The 14,083-nt window shown below is 38.9% G+C and overlaps 2 protein-coding genes across 7 annotated transcripts in view; one reads left to right on the top strand and one right to left on the bottom strand.

Moving 5' to 3' along the window:
* SENP1 (SUMO specific peptidase 1) overlaps positions 1-3,782 on the bottom strand; it is a 55,802-nt gene extending 52,020 nt beyond the window's left edge. The window contains exon 1 of one of the 3 annotated variants that reach the window (XM_024575465.3): positions 3,506-3,782. In XM_024575465.3, the coding sequence (XP_024431233.1) occupies positions 3,506-3,719 (214 nt within the window). In that variant the 5' untranslated portion in view covers positions 3,720-3,782. Of the gene's footprint in view, positions 1-2,115; positions 2,404-2,868; positions 3,474-3,505 lie in introns of those variants that run through there. The other 2 variants (XM_024575466.3, XM_045184048.2) reach the window with 2 other exon arrangements.
* The window catches only part of PFKM (phosphofructokinase, muscle), a 40,070-nt gene continuing 28,717 nt past the window's right edge, over positions 2,731-14,083 (top strand). For 2 of the 4 annotated variants that reach the window (XM_045184045.3, XM_045184044.2), the window contains exons 1-2: positions 4,821-4,911; positions 5,555-5,677. In XM_045184045.3, coding sequence (XP_045039980.1) covers positions 4,830-4,911; positions 5,555-5,677 — 205 coding nt within the window. In that variant the 5' untranslated portion in view covers positions 4,821-4,829. Of the gene's footprint in view, positions 2,887-4,820; positions 4,912-5,554; positions 5,678-14,083 lie in introns of those variants that run through there. The other 2 variants (XM_045184046.3, XM_045184047.3) reach the window with 2 other exon arrangements.

Here is a 14,083-nt window from a genome sequence, read left to right as displayed (position 1 = left end):
GTCACACTTACATTATTCATAATCCTATCACCATATTTTTAAAAAAGACTCAGTACTTCAACAACTCATAGTGGTATTAATATGGGCTTCAATCTACTAAGGAGACTGGTGGATGATAACACATATTTTTTATGGTCACAATAACAAAGTACACACACAAAGAAAGGCTGCTTCAGCTTTTTTTGGCACAGCTACAGGGTAAGCAGAGTAATCATGATTACCTAGTCTTGCCAGGGAGGATTCCCAAAGAATTTGAGCCTTAGATTTAGGCTTTACATATGTTTGCAAATGCTTACTTAACATAAACCTTCTACCTGGAAATTCTCCCAGTTGCTCTTCCCCCCTGCTTTCTTTTTTAATAAAGCAGAATTCCATGGGTCTCAGATTAAGGGGAAAAAAATCCTCTCAGCTAATAAACTAGCAGTGGCTTTTCCACATTTCACTGTATCAGGCCATTTCATAATTGTCATCACTAGCCTTTCTGTTATTAAGAAGAATGCCAATTTAAAAGCCTGTTGTACAAGCAGAACACCTATTTTAACTTCTTTTGCACTACTGAGCTAGATGTAAAAAGGGAAGCAAACAAGAAATCAAAGAACTTTAGAGATTATGTCCAGAGAGGTTAAGTGACTTGCCTAAAATTACAAAGATGGAGAAGGGAAAACAAAAATCTAGGGCCCTGGCTGGTATAGCTCAGTGAATTGAGTGTGGGCTGCAAACCAAAGGGTCACCAGTTCGATTTCCAGTCAGGGCACGTGCCTGGGTTATAGGCCAGGTCCCCAGTGGAGCCCACATAAGAGGCAACCACACAATGATGTTTCTCTCCCTCTTTCCCTCCCTTTCCCTCGCTATAAAATAAATAAATAAAATCTTAAAAAATATATATTAAAAAAAATCTAGATATCCTGATTTCCAAGCAAATGTGCTTTCAACATTACAAAACTTCACATTCTTTAACATATCCTGTTCAAGGATTCATACACTTTAGCAAGATAAAAGTAATCCCTAGCTAATCTGGGGAATCCCTGCTATTTCATCATTTTAATAATTAACCCCCCAAATTTACATTTTAATACAAACAGCTTCAGGGTGCCTATGATACCTTCTTTTTGCCACTTTGCAGTTACATTGGGAGAAGGGATATTTAATCCCAAGATTCAACATGAAATGCTGGATCTGGAACCTTTGATGCCACCAAATTCTTGCAAGCATAACAATTGTTTCCTTTTAAGAAAAGTATTCTAGCCCTGGCCGGTGTGGCTCAGTGGATTGAGAGCCAGCCTGTGAACCAAAAGATTGTTGGTTCGATTCCCAGTCAGGGCACATGCCTGGGCTGCAGGCCAGGTCCCAGTTGGGTGTGTGCAAGAGGCAACTGATCAATGTTTCTCTCACACACTGATGTTTCCTTCCCTCTCCCTCTCCCTTCCTTTCTCTCTAAAAATAAATAAAATCTTTAAAAAAAAAAAAAAAGGAAAGTATTCTACTAACTCATTTCCTAGTTTACATTGGTCATTTATTTTACCGAAAGAACATAAGCAGTTACATATATTCAGGTGAAGTCAAGTTAGTAACTGAACAGAAAATAATAGGAAATCTGAAAGAAAAAAAATGGCAAAGTCCTGACAGTAACAGAATGTAACTAGTATGGTAAAACATTTAGAAGCTCACATGCATGCAAAGAGGTGATTATAAGAGAATGTTGAGAGCTATGAAGTTACTAGAAAATGCATACTGTAGAGAACCACTGTACAATTAGCTTTATCCAGAACCAAGATGTGGTTAGAACAATTTATGACATGAAAAGGGTGTGGAAGTGATCATGTGAATCGCCCTACTCGGAACTCTGGGAAACTCTGTATAGGATAGTTTGTACCCTACCATCATGTTTCTGCTTTTGATATTTTTACATGTAACTCTCCCATTAGACTTTAATGCCTGAAACACTTTAACACTCTAGTACTTTAAACACTAAGTATTCAACTTCTTTCACACACAGACATTTACTGAACAACAGTTACATACAAGGTACTGGGGATTAAAAGAAAAGAATTGGTTCCTGCCACTGAGAAACTTACTGTCTACTGGAGGAAGTCAGATCCATAAATGGATACTTACAGCAAGAAAATAAAGCTGGTACAATTGGTAGGTGTGGGAGTCAGGTAAAGAAAAGACTTCCAAAGCAGTCGTTAAGAATTACATCACCTCAGCCTGAAGTAGCAGAACCTGTTTTTTTTTAATCCATTTCCTCCCTCTAGACTTAACTCATCAGATGGGTGATATGAAGACCTTCTTTGCAGTTGGGATAATTGATTGGAATCAGGTAAGAATGAATGAGGCTTCAGGAGATGAAATGAATGAGGCTTCCACAATGGAACTACAGGCTAGGGGAAAGGACAGGAATCTCTAAATTGGAAAAAAAAGTTAAGGAATCATGCTTAAAGAGTTGCTTAAGGTTTCACTGTAACTGTAATTCCAAATTTACTGTAACTTATCTTTCAATATATGTCCTTAACACAAATTATCTTTATAAAGAATAAAGATTTAGGAGATGATCCAGTTTTCCATCCAGAATATCCAATTAGAACAAAGACTCTAAGTCAAATAGTTGGTAGTCTATAAAAGGTTTTACATAAATTTTATAAGAATCACCACCACCCCAAATATAATAAGTGTACCCAACGTGAAATGAAATGACTTTAACAAGGCTGACTTGAAAGTGATAAAGGAGCAAGTTATTGCCAAGAAGATAAGTGCAAATACTGCAGAGGCACCGATAAGCAGAAATCACCAAGCTCAAGAGAAACTGGGCATACATCCAGAGAGACCACGTTAGGGGACACCAAGCCAGAGACGGTTCCAGGGAATTACCAGAAGGCGATGAGCCGGGTGAGTAAACTCTGGCAGTTAAGGGGACGTTCATAACCTGGGCAGGAGGGTCCACACGCTTCTTTCTGGTGGTGGCACTGAGCAGTTATCACATCTCAGGGAGACACCACAGAGTGAAAGAGTTGGAGAAATGTTTACGGAGACGCAGAAGTAGTAGAGACATATCATTCAGGTCTGAAGGAAGGCGGGAGATGAAGCAGGTGTACCGGAAAGCTCAGCTTCCCGGCGAAAAGAGCTTTCCCTTGAGAGATGACCCTGCTCTGGCGGGAAAGCCCCGAAATGCCAACCGGCCCGCTCCCCCACAAGGAGAACTGGACGCTGCTGAGATAGGGGGTGCCGCGACGGCAGGGAGACCGTCTCCCCACCGCCCAAGAGTAAAAGGCCTGAAGAAACGGCCTCGGGGAGCCTAACTAACCGCCACCGGCCAGACCGCCGCCGGCGGACATCAGGAGGGAGGGGAGGTGGTCCCAGGGGGCGGGGCAGAGGAAAAAACGCCGTCCCCACTGCCGTCCCCGCTTCCGCCTAGCCCAGCCCAGGTTGCGGGGCCCGGAGCTGCAGTGCCTCCCGGCCAAGGCTCCCTCCATCGTCACCCCTCCCCCAGCTTCCCGCCGCCACTCACCGAACCGGAACCGGCTGCTATACGAAGGGGTTTCCGGCCGGGCGCGAAACGCAAAACCCGGGAACGGCCGCGAACCGGAATCTCCTCCACAACGCCGGAAGAGCCTCTCGGTGGCTGTGGAGGAGGGGGGGTTGGGCGGGAGGTCAAAGAGCACAGTTAAGGGCCCGCGGAACGCCTGCGCAGTATGGCGAGGCCTCAGAAACCAAGGAAGCATCTAAGGCTGTGGTCATAATTTCCCCGTTCCCCTTTCCGTTGGGTTTTTTCTTGTTCTCGGAATATACTGTTAGTGCGCCTTTAGTCCTTCGCTTTTCTCGGTTCCCCTCACTCCCTTACCCGCCGTTTTCTGGTTCCGCTGAGCGATTTTTGCTTAACAGCTCTGGTTTCCGTGGCAGCTTTCTCCGTGGCCTTTTTATCCGCGGGCACCTGTGGTCCCCTTGGCAGATATAAGACCGGAAAGCTAAATGGAGCTCAGGCTATAGTGTGTATTATTAAGAATCACAAAATGTTAGGGCTTGTACAGGTTTTGGGAGGTAGTTTATTTAGTCTAATAGTTTCAGAGAAGTGAAGCATTTCCCAAATTTAAAAAGTACATGGAAGATCAGGGATTAGAAAACAAGTTTCTTTAACTTGTAGTCCTGCACTATTTGCACCACATCATGCTCGATTGACCATTTGGGAAAAGAAAAACAAAATCTTAGGATTGGCGTAGGTGAGACTATCAAACCTGTAGAACCTTGCAGAACTCTGGAGGAGTTTAAAACACAAGTATAGGTCCACCAGAGATCTATTTTTCTGAGTAAAGAGAGGAAAGGACAAAGGGGGTCTGCCCGCTGACTAAATGGCCTGGTGGTGTTCCTGTGACCGAATTGATTAACTTGTAATCTGTGCCATACTTTTCAAGAGAAAATAATGGGAAGAAATACGTTTGTTCATTCAGGCTTCAACCAAGCCTCTCCACTCATTTGGGCCTGTGGACCCAGACCCTGTCCAGATGTCTAGGAGAACAGTTTCATCCCGTACTCTAGACCTGGTTGAGAGCCACAGTCTGAGCTCAGACTTGAAGAATGACAGCCTCTGGAGGCCCCCAGCCTTTCAGCTACTGTTAGCAGCAGGAAAAGGAGATGTTTGCTAAGTTCACTGAATCTTGCATGTCAAAAGTATACATGTAGATTATTTGTAAGATTTCATATGCTGAATTTTAGACTGTCAGGTCGTAAAGGCTGTTAGGCTTGAGCATACCTGGTTTGTGTCACTTTTGTCCATCTTAATCATTTCACAAATCTGTTCGTTTGGCTTAAACTCTCTCTGTTTCTAGGAGATAGCCATGCGTAAAGAGGAATTGCATCTGAAATTTTTCATGTGTGTGATTCAGTCCCGCCAGTTAGTCAGGACTCCTCAGAGAACAGGTACTATTGTCTCCTGATCATCCTAGTGACAGAATGGGTTCTCTTGAAGAGAGTTTCAAAACCGGATGTGAGCCTTACTAGTGTAAATGCAGGCTTTAGGTGTCAACTGATGTTTATTCCACCCCCACGATGATAATATATATATATCACTCAGTCATTTTTTTCCTGGTACAAGTATCAGGTGAGATTTTGGCCTGATACGTGGGGGATAAGCCCTGGGCAGATAAGGAGGACTTGGGAATTGAGGGAAAATGAGATTTATAGTACATGAGTTAGTAGTTGATTTCCTTTATGAATTATTTCAACCTTTCTGAGCTCATCTATGGGAGTCCTTGTTGCCATTGTAATTGATATTCCAAAACCTGTAAAATAAAGAGTTCCAAAGAAAACTGGCTTTCTCTTCTACCCCAGTCTCAAAGAATCTAGTTATATATTCTGCTTTTTCCCATTTATGTCAAAGGAGTTGAACCTTTTTGAGGTAAGGTAGTTGTTGAGAAGATTCATCGCTTCTCTAACTTTTCACTGAATTTATGAAAATAAAGGCCCTGGATAGCTGAGAGGCATAGAGAAAATGAAAGTGAATAAGGAGCACTCCCTTTCCTGAATCCCACCTTGAGGGTGACCTAAAGATGTTGTTTCTCAGATGGGGAAGCTTCAACTTCCAGCATGCTCATACGAAAGCCACCACCTGAGACAGATGTTTTGAAGAATCTAGATGCTATGGATGATCCAGACACCATGGAAGTCACACCTGTTTTGGAAAATGGTGAGGCACGTGGTTAAACAAGTGGGAGGAATGTAGAAAGGTGTATTGGAAAGTGAAAAATTTATGCATAGCATTATAATTTAGGATAGACCTACCAAATTTGAAATAGGAGTTAAAAGACAAAGGAGAAACTGTACATGGAAGGGCGTTACATGAAATTCCCTGGTGGTAGATTAGGGAGGCAGGAGAAAGCAAAGCAGGGGAATCTCTGAGACTGGATAAAGAGTAAAAGGGGAGACACATACTGCTTTTACATTGGCGGGTATAGGACAGTTAACAATGAACATTTACAACATGGAGAGATGGTATTCGGGGAACAACATAACAATGAGGAGCTCTGTGGCCTCTACTCTGGTGCTGTGGGTGTACCCTGAGGGATCTTGAAAAAGATTACTCTGACATTCCAGAGGTGTGTTATTTTAGATGCAAAAAGACAATAGACAGGCTTAACTTAAGTAAAGATTGTCCCTTGTCAAGAAAGCTACAGGCCTAGGGTGTGACTATCTGCTATGCTTCCCTTTTAGTTAGGAATTTTTTGTTCAGACCATCCTGTGTGGTTACTTTCAGTGTCTGAGTTTGTCAGGTTTAGTATGTGGCCCCTATTTTGTCCACATATGGCAAATATGTGTGTGGTTTATGTCCCTTTAATCAGATTTTTCTTTGCTCATGCATAAAAAGCCACTAGGTATAAGAAATAATCCCAGCTGGTGGCTGTGGCCTACAAGTTCTTGAATTTGGATAGATTATTTCTTATTTGCTCTCATCTTCCCTGCTTTTTCCATTCTCATTTTGCTCAATACCTAATACTCACCTCAGACCTCCTTTGCTCTGATGACACACTTGGACCTATTTCTGTGGTTTGAACTGGGCATTATCCCATGGAAAAATTTCCGATGTTCAACTTCTGCCTTTAAGCATTGAGGCCTCAGGTAAGAGCTACATTTGACTCTTCCAGCGTTCCCACTAGAGATGAAGAATCAAGTATCTTCCCAATTAGCCTCATTGGGATTGCCATTCCTCCTTTTCCGCTTTCTCCCTTCCTGCTTCCCTATTTCATTTCCTCCTTCTTTCCTTATCTTCCTCCTTCTCTCCCTCCTTGTTCCTTCCAAGAAAATTTGCAAATACTGTGTCAGGCACCATAAACAAAATAGGTACCTTGCCTGCCCTCATGAAATTTACAGTTTTGTAGGAATAAGATAGTAATCACATAATCGCACACATTAGATCATTAGAATGGTGCCAGTACAATGACGGAAAATAATACCTACCATGTAATCAGAGTGTAAAACGGGAACTGATCTGGCCTGAGAAGTCAGAGGAACCCTTTCTCAGGAAGACCTGAGAGATGAGTAAGCATTAGCCAGGCAAAGAGGGAAGAAGAGCTTTCTGAAAAAAGGGACAGACAGTAGGCTCTGAAATGAGAAGGAGTTTGGCTCACTGGAGGAGTAGATAAAGCCCGTGACTTGAGTGAGGGGAAGGGTAGCTGGAGAGTGATCTATAAACATTGTATTAGAGCCAAATCATGCTATGCATTCTAGGTCTTACCATTCCTGAGCTATGGGAAATCACTAAAGGGTAAAGAATCATACTTGTGTTTTTAAAAGATCATTTTGGCCCCTGGGTTGAGAATGGATTGGAAGGGGCAGGTTACCTGCTCTGATGGGATGGAGTTTAGGAATAAAATTAAGGAAAATCCATTATGACTATTTCATCATATCATTTGTCTATTGCTGGAATATTTGTATCTTTCCCTTATCTTTCTCTCAAAGAGTATTAAATAAACACTGCCAAATTCATATATCCAGGTTCAATTTTTTTTTTGCTCCGTTTACCCTCAACTTACATAAACATGTCATAAGAACTTGATATATTACAATTGTTAATTTGGTTGTTGATTTCTTCAATTATATCCCAGGTTCAATGAAATGTAAACTTCCTATGAACCTTTGGTAGTTCCTCTGGATTATAAATTTCATGAAAGCTTATTATATCTTAGTACTTGGCCCAGTGACTGGCACATAATAAGTCCTCAGTAAATATTTGTTAAATGTACTAATGAATTAATAATGAATAGGGGTTTCTCAAGATTCTTATCAGGAAGACATTTATACCTATTTCTTTATGTGGCATATTTCTTCCATAAGCTATTTTTAATGTGTTCAATTTTACTAGTTTAACTGTCAGAAAGTAACATTCTCAAATTTGGAGATTGCACTAAGGTGACCATAGGCAAGACCTGAGTAGTTTTGAGAAAATTCTTCTTTTCTGGGACTTCCACCCCAACTGAACTGAAGGTTTTCCAGGTGACTTTTGAGATGCTGTACCCTTGATCTGTGCTCATTTAATTTTCCAGGAACTTGTGGGGGTGATTGAGCCAGGACAGAAAAAGGGCTCTAAAGAATCAAGTGTCTTGGGGATAAGGCTATGAGTAACTGAATGACATTTCCTTGCCTTTACCTAATTAAGGTATACTAAGTACTGCAGTAATTCTTTAAAAACACTGTCAATGAAAACATAGGAGTTGGTCTTTGGTGAAGAGATGGACATCTCTCTAACTTCAGCCTCCAGCTGTATTGTTGGAGTTATAAACCGCAGAATATGTGGGGAGTTTTTTTCAGCTTTTACTTTTCCAAATTTTAAAACATCTTTATTGAGGAGTAGAAAGTGTATGATTTGAACTTCCAATTTCCCATGGAAGGAGCTTAGACATCACCACTTCATTCTAACAAGCACAAGTAAAAAGACAGAAATCGGCAACTTTTCTTGGATCCATAAGAGACGGGAGGACATAGAACAAACCTGCTGACCCCAAAATTGGAGAGACAGATGGGAAAATACAGTTCACCAGGGCTTACTGGAACAGAGACCCGCCAGCAGAAACCACTTCAGGAACCAGTGATCGGTAGGAAAACCTGAACTGTAATCGGTAAATTGCTGGAAGCTCAGTCTGGACAACTCTGGGAGTTAAAATCTGGGAGATCCAATCATGAGAGGTCTTCAAAATATTGTGAAATTTTTCTTCCAGCAGCTTGACCAGATTCCCACAGTAAATGTCAGAGAATAGTCTCCTCAGGTTTCTAGTAGAGGAAGGAGAAAAAGAGCCATTCTGAAATATCTTAAAGCCTGCCCACAGGGAAAACTAGTTAACTGGAGCCTAACTTGCTGGGTAAGGATCAGAGACTAACCTGAGGAAGGAAAATACCCACTCCAGCCCACTTAAACCATTGTGTCTCACCTAAAGGAGGAAGAAAAAGAATCTGAGAAACACTTGTGAAGTTCACAGTCCAGAGACATAGACTCCCTAAAATACAGAGACCTAATCATAGGAATACAGAATGCTACCCCTCCCCCTATACCTTACAGCCACATTACTAAAGGTCTATTTACAGTACTTCCTTTTACACAGTATATGATGTCTGGCTAGCAAGAAAAACTTACAAGGCATATATAAAAAGGCAAAAAAGAAATTGAAGAAACAGAGCAAGCCTCAGAACCAGACATGGCAGGGATGTTGGGATTATCAGATAGGGAATTTACAAAACACCTAGGATTAATATGCTAAGGGCTCTAATAGGTAAAACTGACATTATGCAGGAACAGATGAGCAATGTAAGCAGAGAAATGGAAATCCTAAGAAAGAACCCAAAAGAAGTGCTGGAGATTAAAAAAAACATACTGCAACAGAAATGAAGAACGCCTTTGGTGGGCTTATCAATAGACTAGACGTGGTTGAGGAAAGACTCTCTGAGCTAGAGGACATATCAATACATCCTCAAAAACCAAAAAGCAAAGAGGACAAAGACTGAAAAAATACAGAAAAAACTTATCCAAGGACTGTGGGACAACCACAACATGTTTAAAATACATGTAATGAGAACAGTAGAAGGAGAAGAAAGAGAGAAAAGAGCATAAGCAATATTTGGGACAATAATGACTGAGAATTTCCCCCAAATTAATGTCACATCAAACCACAGATCCAGGGAGCTCAGAGAACATCACAAAAGATAAATGTTCAAGAAAACCACACCTAATCATATCATTTTAAATTACAGAAAATGAAAGATAAAGAAAATGCTAAAAGAAGCCAAAGGGCGGGGGCCAGGGAAGTATTACCTGTGGAGGAACAAAGATAAAAATTACATCTAACTTCTCCGCAGAAACCATGCAAGCAAAAAAGAGAGTGGAGAAAAATACTTAAAATATTTAGAGAAAAGACCTAGACTTCCGTACCCTGCAAAATTGTCATTCAAAGTAAACAAGAAATAAAGACTTTCTCAGACAAACACAAATTCAGGTAATTTATTGCCAGTAGATCTGCCTTACAAGAAATGTTGAGAAATGTGTTAAAGAGAAGGAAAATAATATAGGTCAAAAACTTGGTGCCACATAAAGAAAAGAAGAACAGAAATAGAACAAGTGAAGATAAAATAAAAACTTTTATTTTTCTTATTCTTAATTGATCTAACAACAGTTTATTCAAGATAATAATAATGTATTTGATTATGTATACTCATGTATATATTATGTACATAAGCTTATGTGTGTTTATATGTGAGTGAAATGGTTGACAGCAATGATACAAGAGACAGGAGGAAGGAATAGGGATTATTTTGTTATTATAAGGTACACTAACCATGAAGTGTTATTTGAAAGTGAACTTGCATTAGTTGTAAACGTACATTTCAAACTCTAGGGAAACCACTAGAAACAGTAAACAAGTATTAGTGACATGCTAAGAAAGGAGAAAATGGAATCCTATAAAATGCACAGTTAAAACCACAAAAGGCAGAAAGAGCAGAAGGCAAAAAATAGAAACAGAACAAAGGCAACAAATAGAAAACTAATGAATATGGCAGATATTAATCCTACTTCAATAATCACTTTGAATATCAGTAGTCTAAATGCACCAGTTAAAGTACAGATTGTCAGAGTGTATCAAAAAACACAACCCGACTGTATGTCATCTTCAAGAAACACACTTTAAATATAAAGACACACAAATTAGAAGTGAATGGATAAAGAAAAACACACTATGCTTACGTTAATCAAAAGAAAGGAGTAGCTCTGTTAATTTAATTTAATTTTTTAAGTAGCTATGTTAATTTTAGAGCAGATTTCAAAGTAAGGAAACTTATCAGGGACATAGCAGGGCATTACATAATGAGAAAGGGATCAGTTCTCTAAGACAGCAATTCTTAATGTGTATGCACCAAACAACAAAGCATTTAACTGCATGAGGCAAAAACTGATGGAACTTCAAAGACAAGTAGATGAACCCACTATCAGAATGGGAGGCTTCAACACCCTTCTCTCAGAAATGGAGGGATCCAGCAAATGGCAAATAAGTAAGAACATAGTTGAATACTATATTCTACCATAGTATTCAATATCAATACTACCATCAATCAACTGGATATAATTGACATCAACAATTCACCCAACAACAGCAGAAAACACATTTTTCTCAGGCTCACACGGAACATTCACCAAGATAGATCACATCTGGGTTTTAAAACATGCCATAACAAATTTAAAAGAACAGGAATTATATAACACCTACTCTCAGGCCAAAATGAAATTAAACTAAAAATCAATAACAGAAAGATAACTAGAAAATCTTTAAATCTGTGGAGGTTAAACAACATGCTCTAAATAACATATGGGTCAAAGAAGGAATCTCAAGAGAAACCTAAAAACATTTTCAATTAAATGAAAGTGAAAATACAACTTGTCAAAATTTGTGGAATGCAGCAGAAGCAGTGCTTAGAGGGAAATTTATAGCATTGAATGCATATGTTAGGAAAGAAGAAGGATATAAAATTAATCACCTAATTTTCCACCTTAGAAAAACCAGAAAAAAAAGAGCAAATTAAATCTGAAGTAAGCAAAAGAAAAAAAATAATAAGAATTAGAGCAAAAAATCAATAAAACTGAAAACAGGAAATTAATAGAGAAAAATAAATGAAACCAAAAGCTGATTCTTTTAAAAAGAACAATAAATGCTATAAGCCGTTAAGCCAGGCTAACTAAGAAAAAGGGAGAGGACACCAATTACAAATAATAGTAATTAGAGAGTAAAAGAAATGACATCACTACCAAGCCCATGGAAGTTAATAGGATAATAAAGGAATACTATGAACAGCTCTATGCCCACAAATTTGGTAACTTAGGCGAAATGGATCAATTCCTTGAAGAACACAACCTACCAAAACTCACACCAGGAGAATTATACAACATGAACATATCTATATTTATCATAGAAATTGAATCAATAATTAATTAACTTCTGTAAAAAGAAAGCAGCAGGACTGGATATGTTAAGTTTTAATTTTACCAAACATTTAAAGTGGAAATTTTGCTAATTCTCTATAATCTGTTTCAGAAGATAGAAGCAGAGGGAATACCTTCTGACTCAGTCTATGAGGGCAGCATTGCCGTAATAACAAAACCAAAGACATTACAAAAACTACAGATCAATATCTCTTATGAACATAGATAGATGCAGAAGTCCTCAACATATTAGCAAATCAAATCCAAAAAAAAAGTACAAGAAGAATTGTACACCGTGTCCAAGGGGATTTATCTCAGGTATATAAGGCTGACTCAACATTCAAAAATAAATTAATATAATTCATCACATAAACGAACCAAAATAGAAAAGTCATGTGATTATATCAGTATATGTAGTAAAAGCATTTGACAAAAATTCAACACCCATTCATGATAAAAATTTCTCAGAAAACTAGGAATATATGGGAACTATCTCAACTTGATAAAGACTATCTATAAAAAACCTACAGCTAACACATACTTTTATGGTGAAAAACTTGAAACTTTTCCACTAAGATCAGGTACAAGGCAAGGATGTTCTCTCTCATCACTCCTTTTCAACATTTTCCTGGAAGTCCTTGGTAATTCAATAAGGCAAGAGAAGGAAATAAAGTATACAGATTGAGAAGGAAGACACAAAACTGCCTTTTTTTACAGATGATATGATCATCTATGTAGAAAAATCCGGCCCTGGCTGGTGTGGCTCAGTGGATTGAGTACTGGCCTGTGAACCAAAGGGTCGCAGGTTGGATTCCCAGTCAGGGCATATGCCTGGGTTGCAGGCCAGGTTGCCAGTGGGGGGCGCTTGAGAGGCAACCACACATTGATGTTTCTTTCCCTCTCTCCCTCCCTTCCCCTCTCTAAAAATAAATAAAATATTTAAAAAATAAATAAAAATAGAAAATAGAAAATCTGTAGCAAGATTGCATGATAGGTTAATATGCAAAAGTCAATTGCTTTCCATATCAAAAATGAACAAGTGGAATTATAAATTAAAAACACAAGTCCATTTACATTAACAACTCAAAAGTGAAATCAGGGCTAATCTAACAGTATATATATATAATATTTTTGAAGAAAACTACAAAACTGACAAATGAAGTCAAAGAACAAAATAAGTAGAGATATTCCATGTTCATAGATAGGAAGACTCTATATGGTCTAGAAGTCGGTCCTTTTCAACTTGACCTTCAGATTCAATGCAATCCCAGTCAAAATCCCAACAAGTCATTTCATGGATCTCAACAAACTGATTCTAAAGTTTACATGGAAAGACAAAAGAGCCAGAATAGCCAAAACAATATTGAAGGAAAACAAAGTTGGAGGCCTGACACTACCCAACTTCAAGACTTACTGTAAAGCTACAGTAATCAAAACAGGGTGGTATTGGTGAAAGAAGAGACAAATAGATCAATGGAACAGAATAGAGAGCCCAGAAATAGACCCCATAAATACAATCAATTGATCTTTGACAAAGGAGCCAAGACAATACAACGAAGCAAAGATACTCTTTGCAACAAATAGTGTTGGAACAACTGAACATCCATATGCAAAAAGTAAAAAATAAATGAATCTAGATATAAGACTTACGTCCTTCACAAAACTAACTCAAAACTAGTCATAGACATCATATAAAATGCAGAATTATAAAACTCCAGGAAGATAACATAGGAGAAAACCTAGAAGAACTTGGGTATGATGATGATGATGCCTTTTTACATACAACGCCAAAGACACGTTCCATGAAAGACATAATTGATAAGCACGACTTTATTAAGGGGTAAAATTTAATGGGGTTTTTTAGTATATTCATAGGGTTGTGTAGTCACTCTAAGTTTAGGACATTTCCATCACCCACACACACACAAAAAAAATCCTGTACTCATTGGCAGTCACTCCTCGTTTCTCTGCAGCCCTGCACAACTGCTAATCTCCTTTCTATCTCTTTCAGATTTGCCTGTTCTGGATAGTTCACGTAATGGAATTATATATGTGGTCTTTTGTGACTGACGTCTTCCACTTAGCATAATGTTTTCAAGGTCCATCCATGTTGCAGCATGGATTAGTACCTCATTC

Source organism: Desmodus rotundus, chromosome 3 (assembly GCF_022682495.2).
Source record: "Desmodus rotundus isolate HL8 chromosome 3, HLdesRot8A.1, whole genome shotgun sequence".
NCBI lineage: Eukaryota > Metazoa > Chordata > Mammalia > Chiroptera > Phyllostomidae > Desmodus > Desmodus rotundus.
Note: the sequence above shows the minus strand (reverse complement) of the source record. Positions and strands in the feature narration are given on the sequence as shown.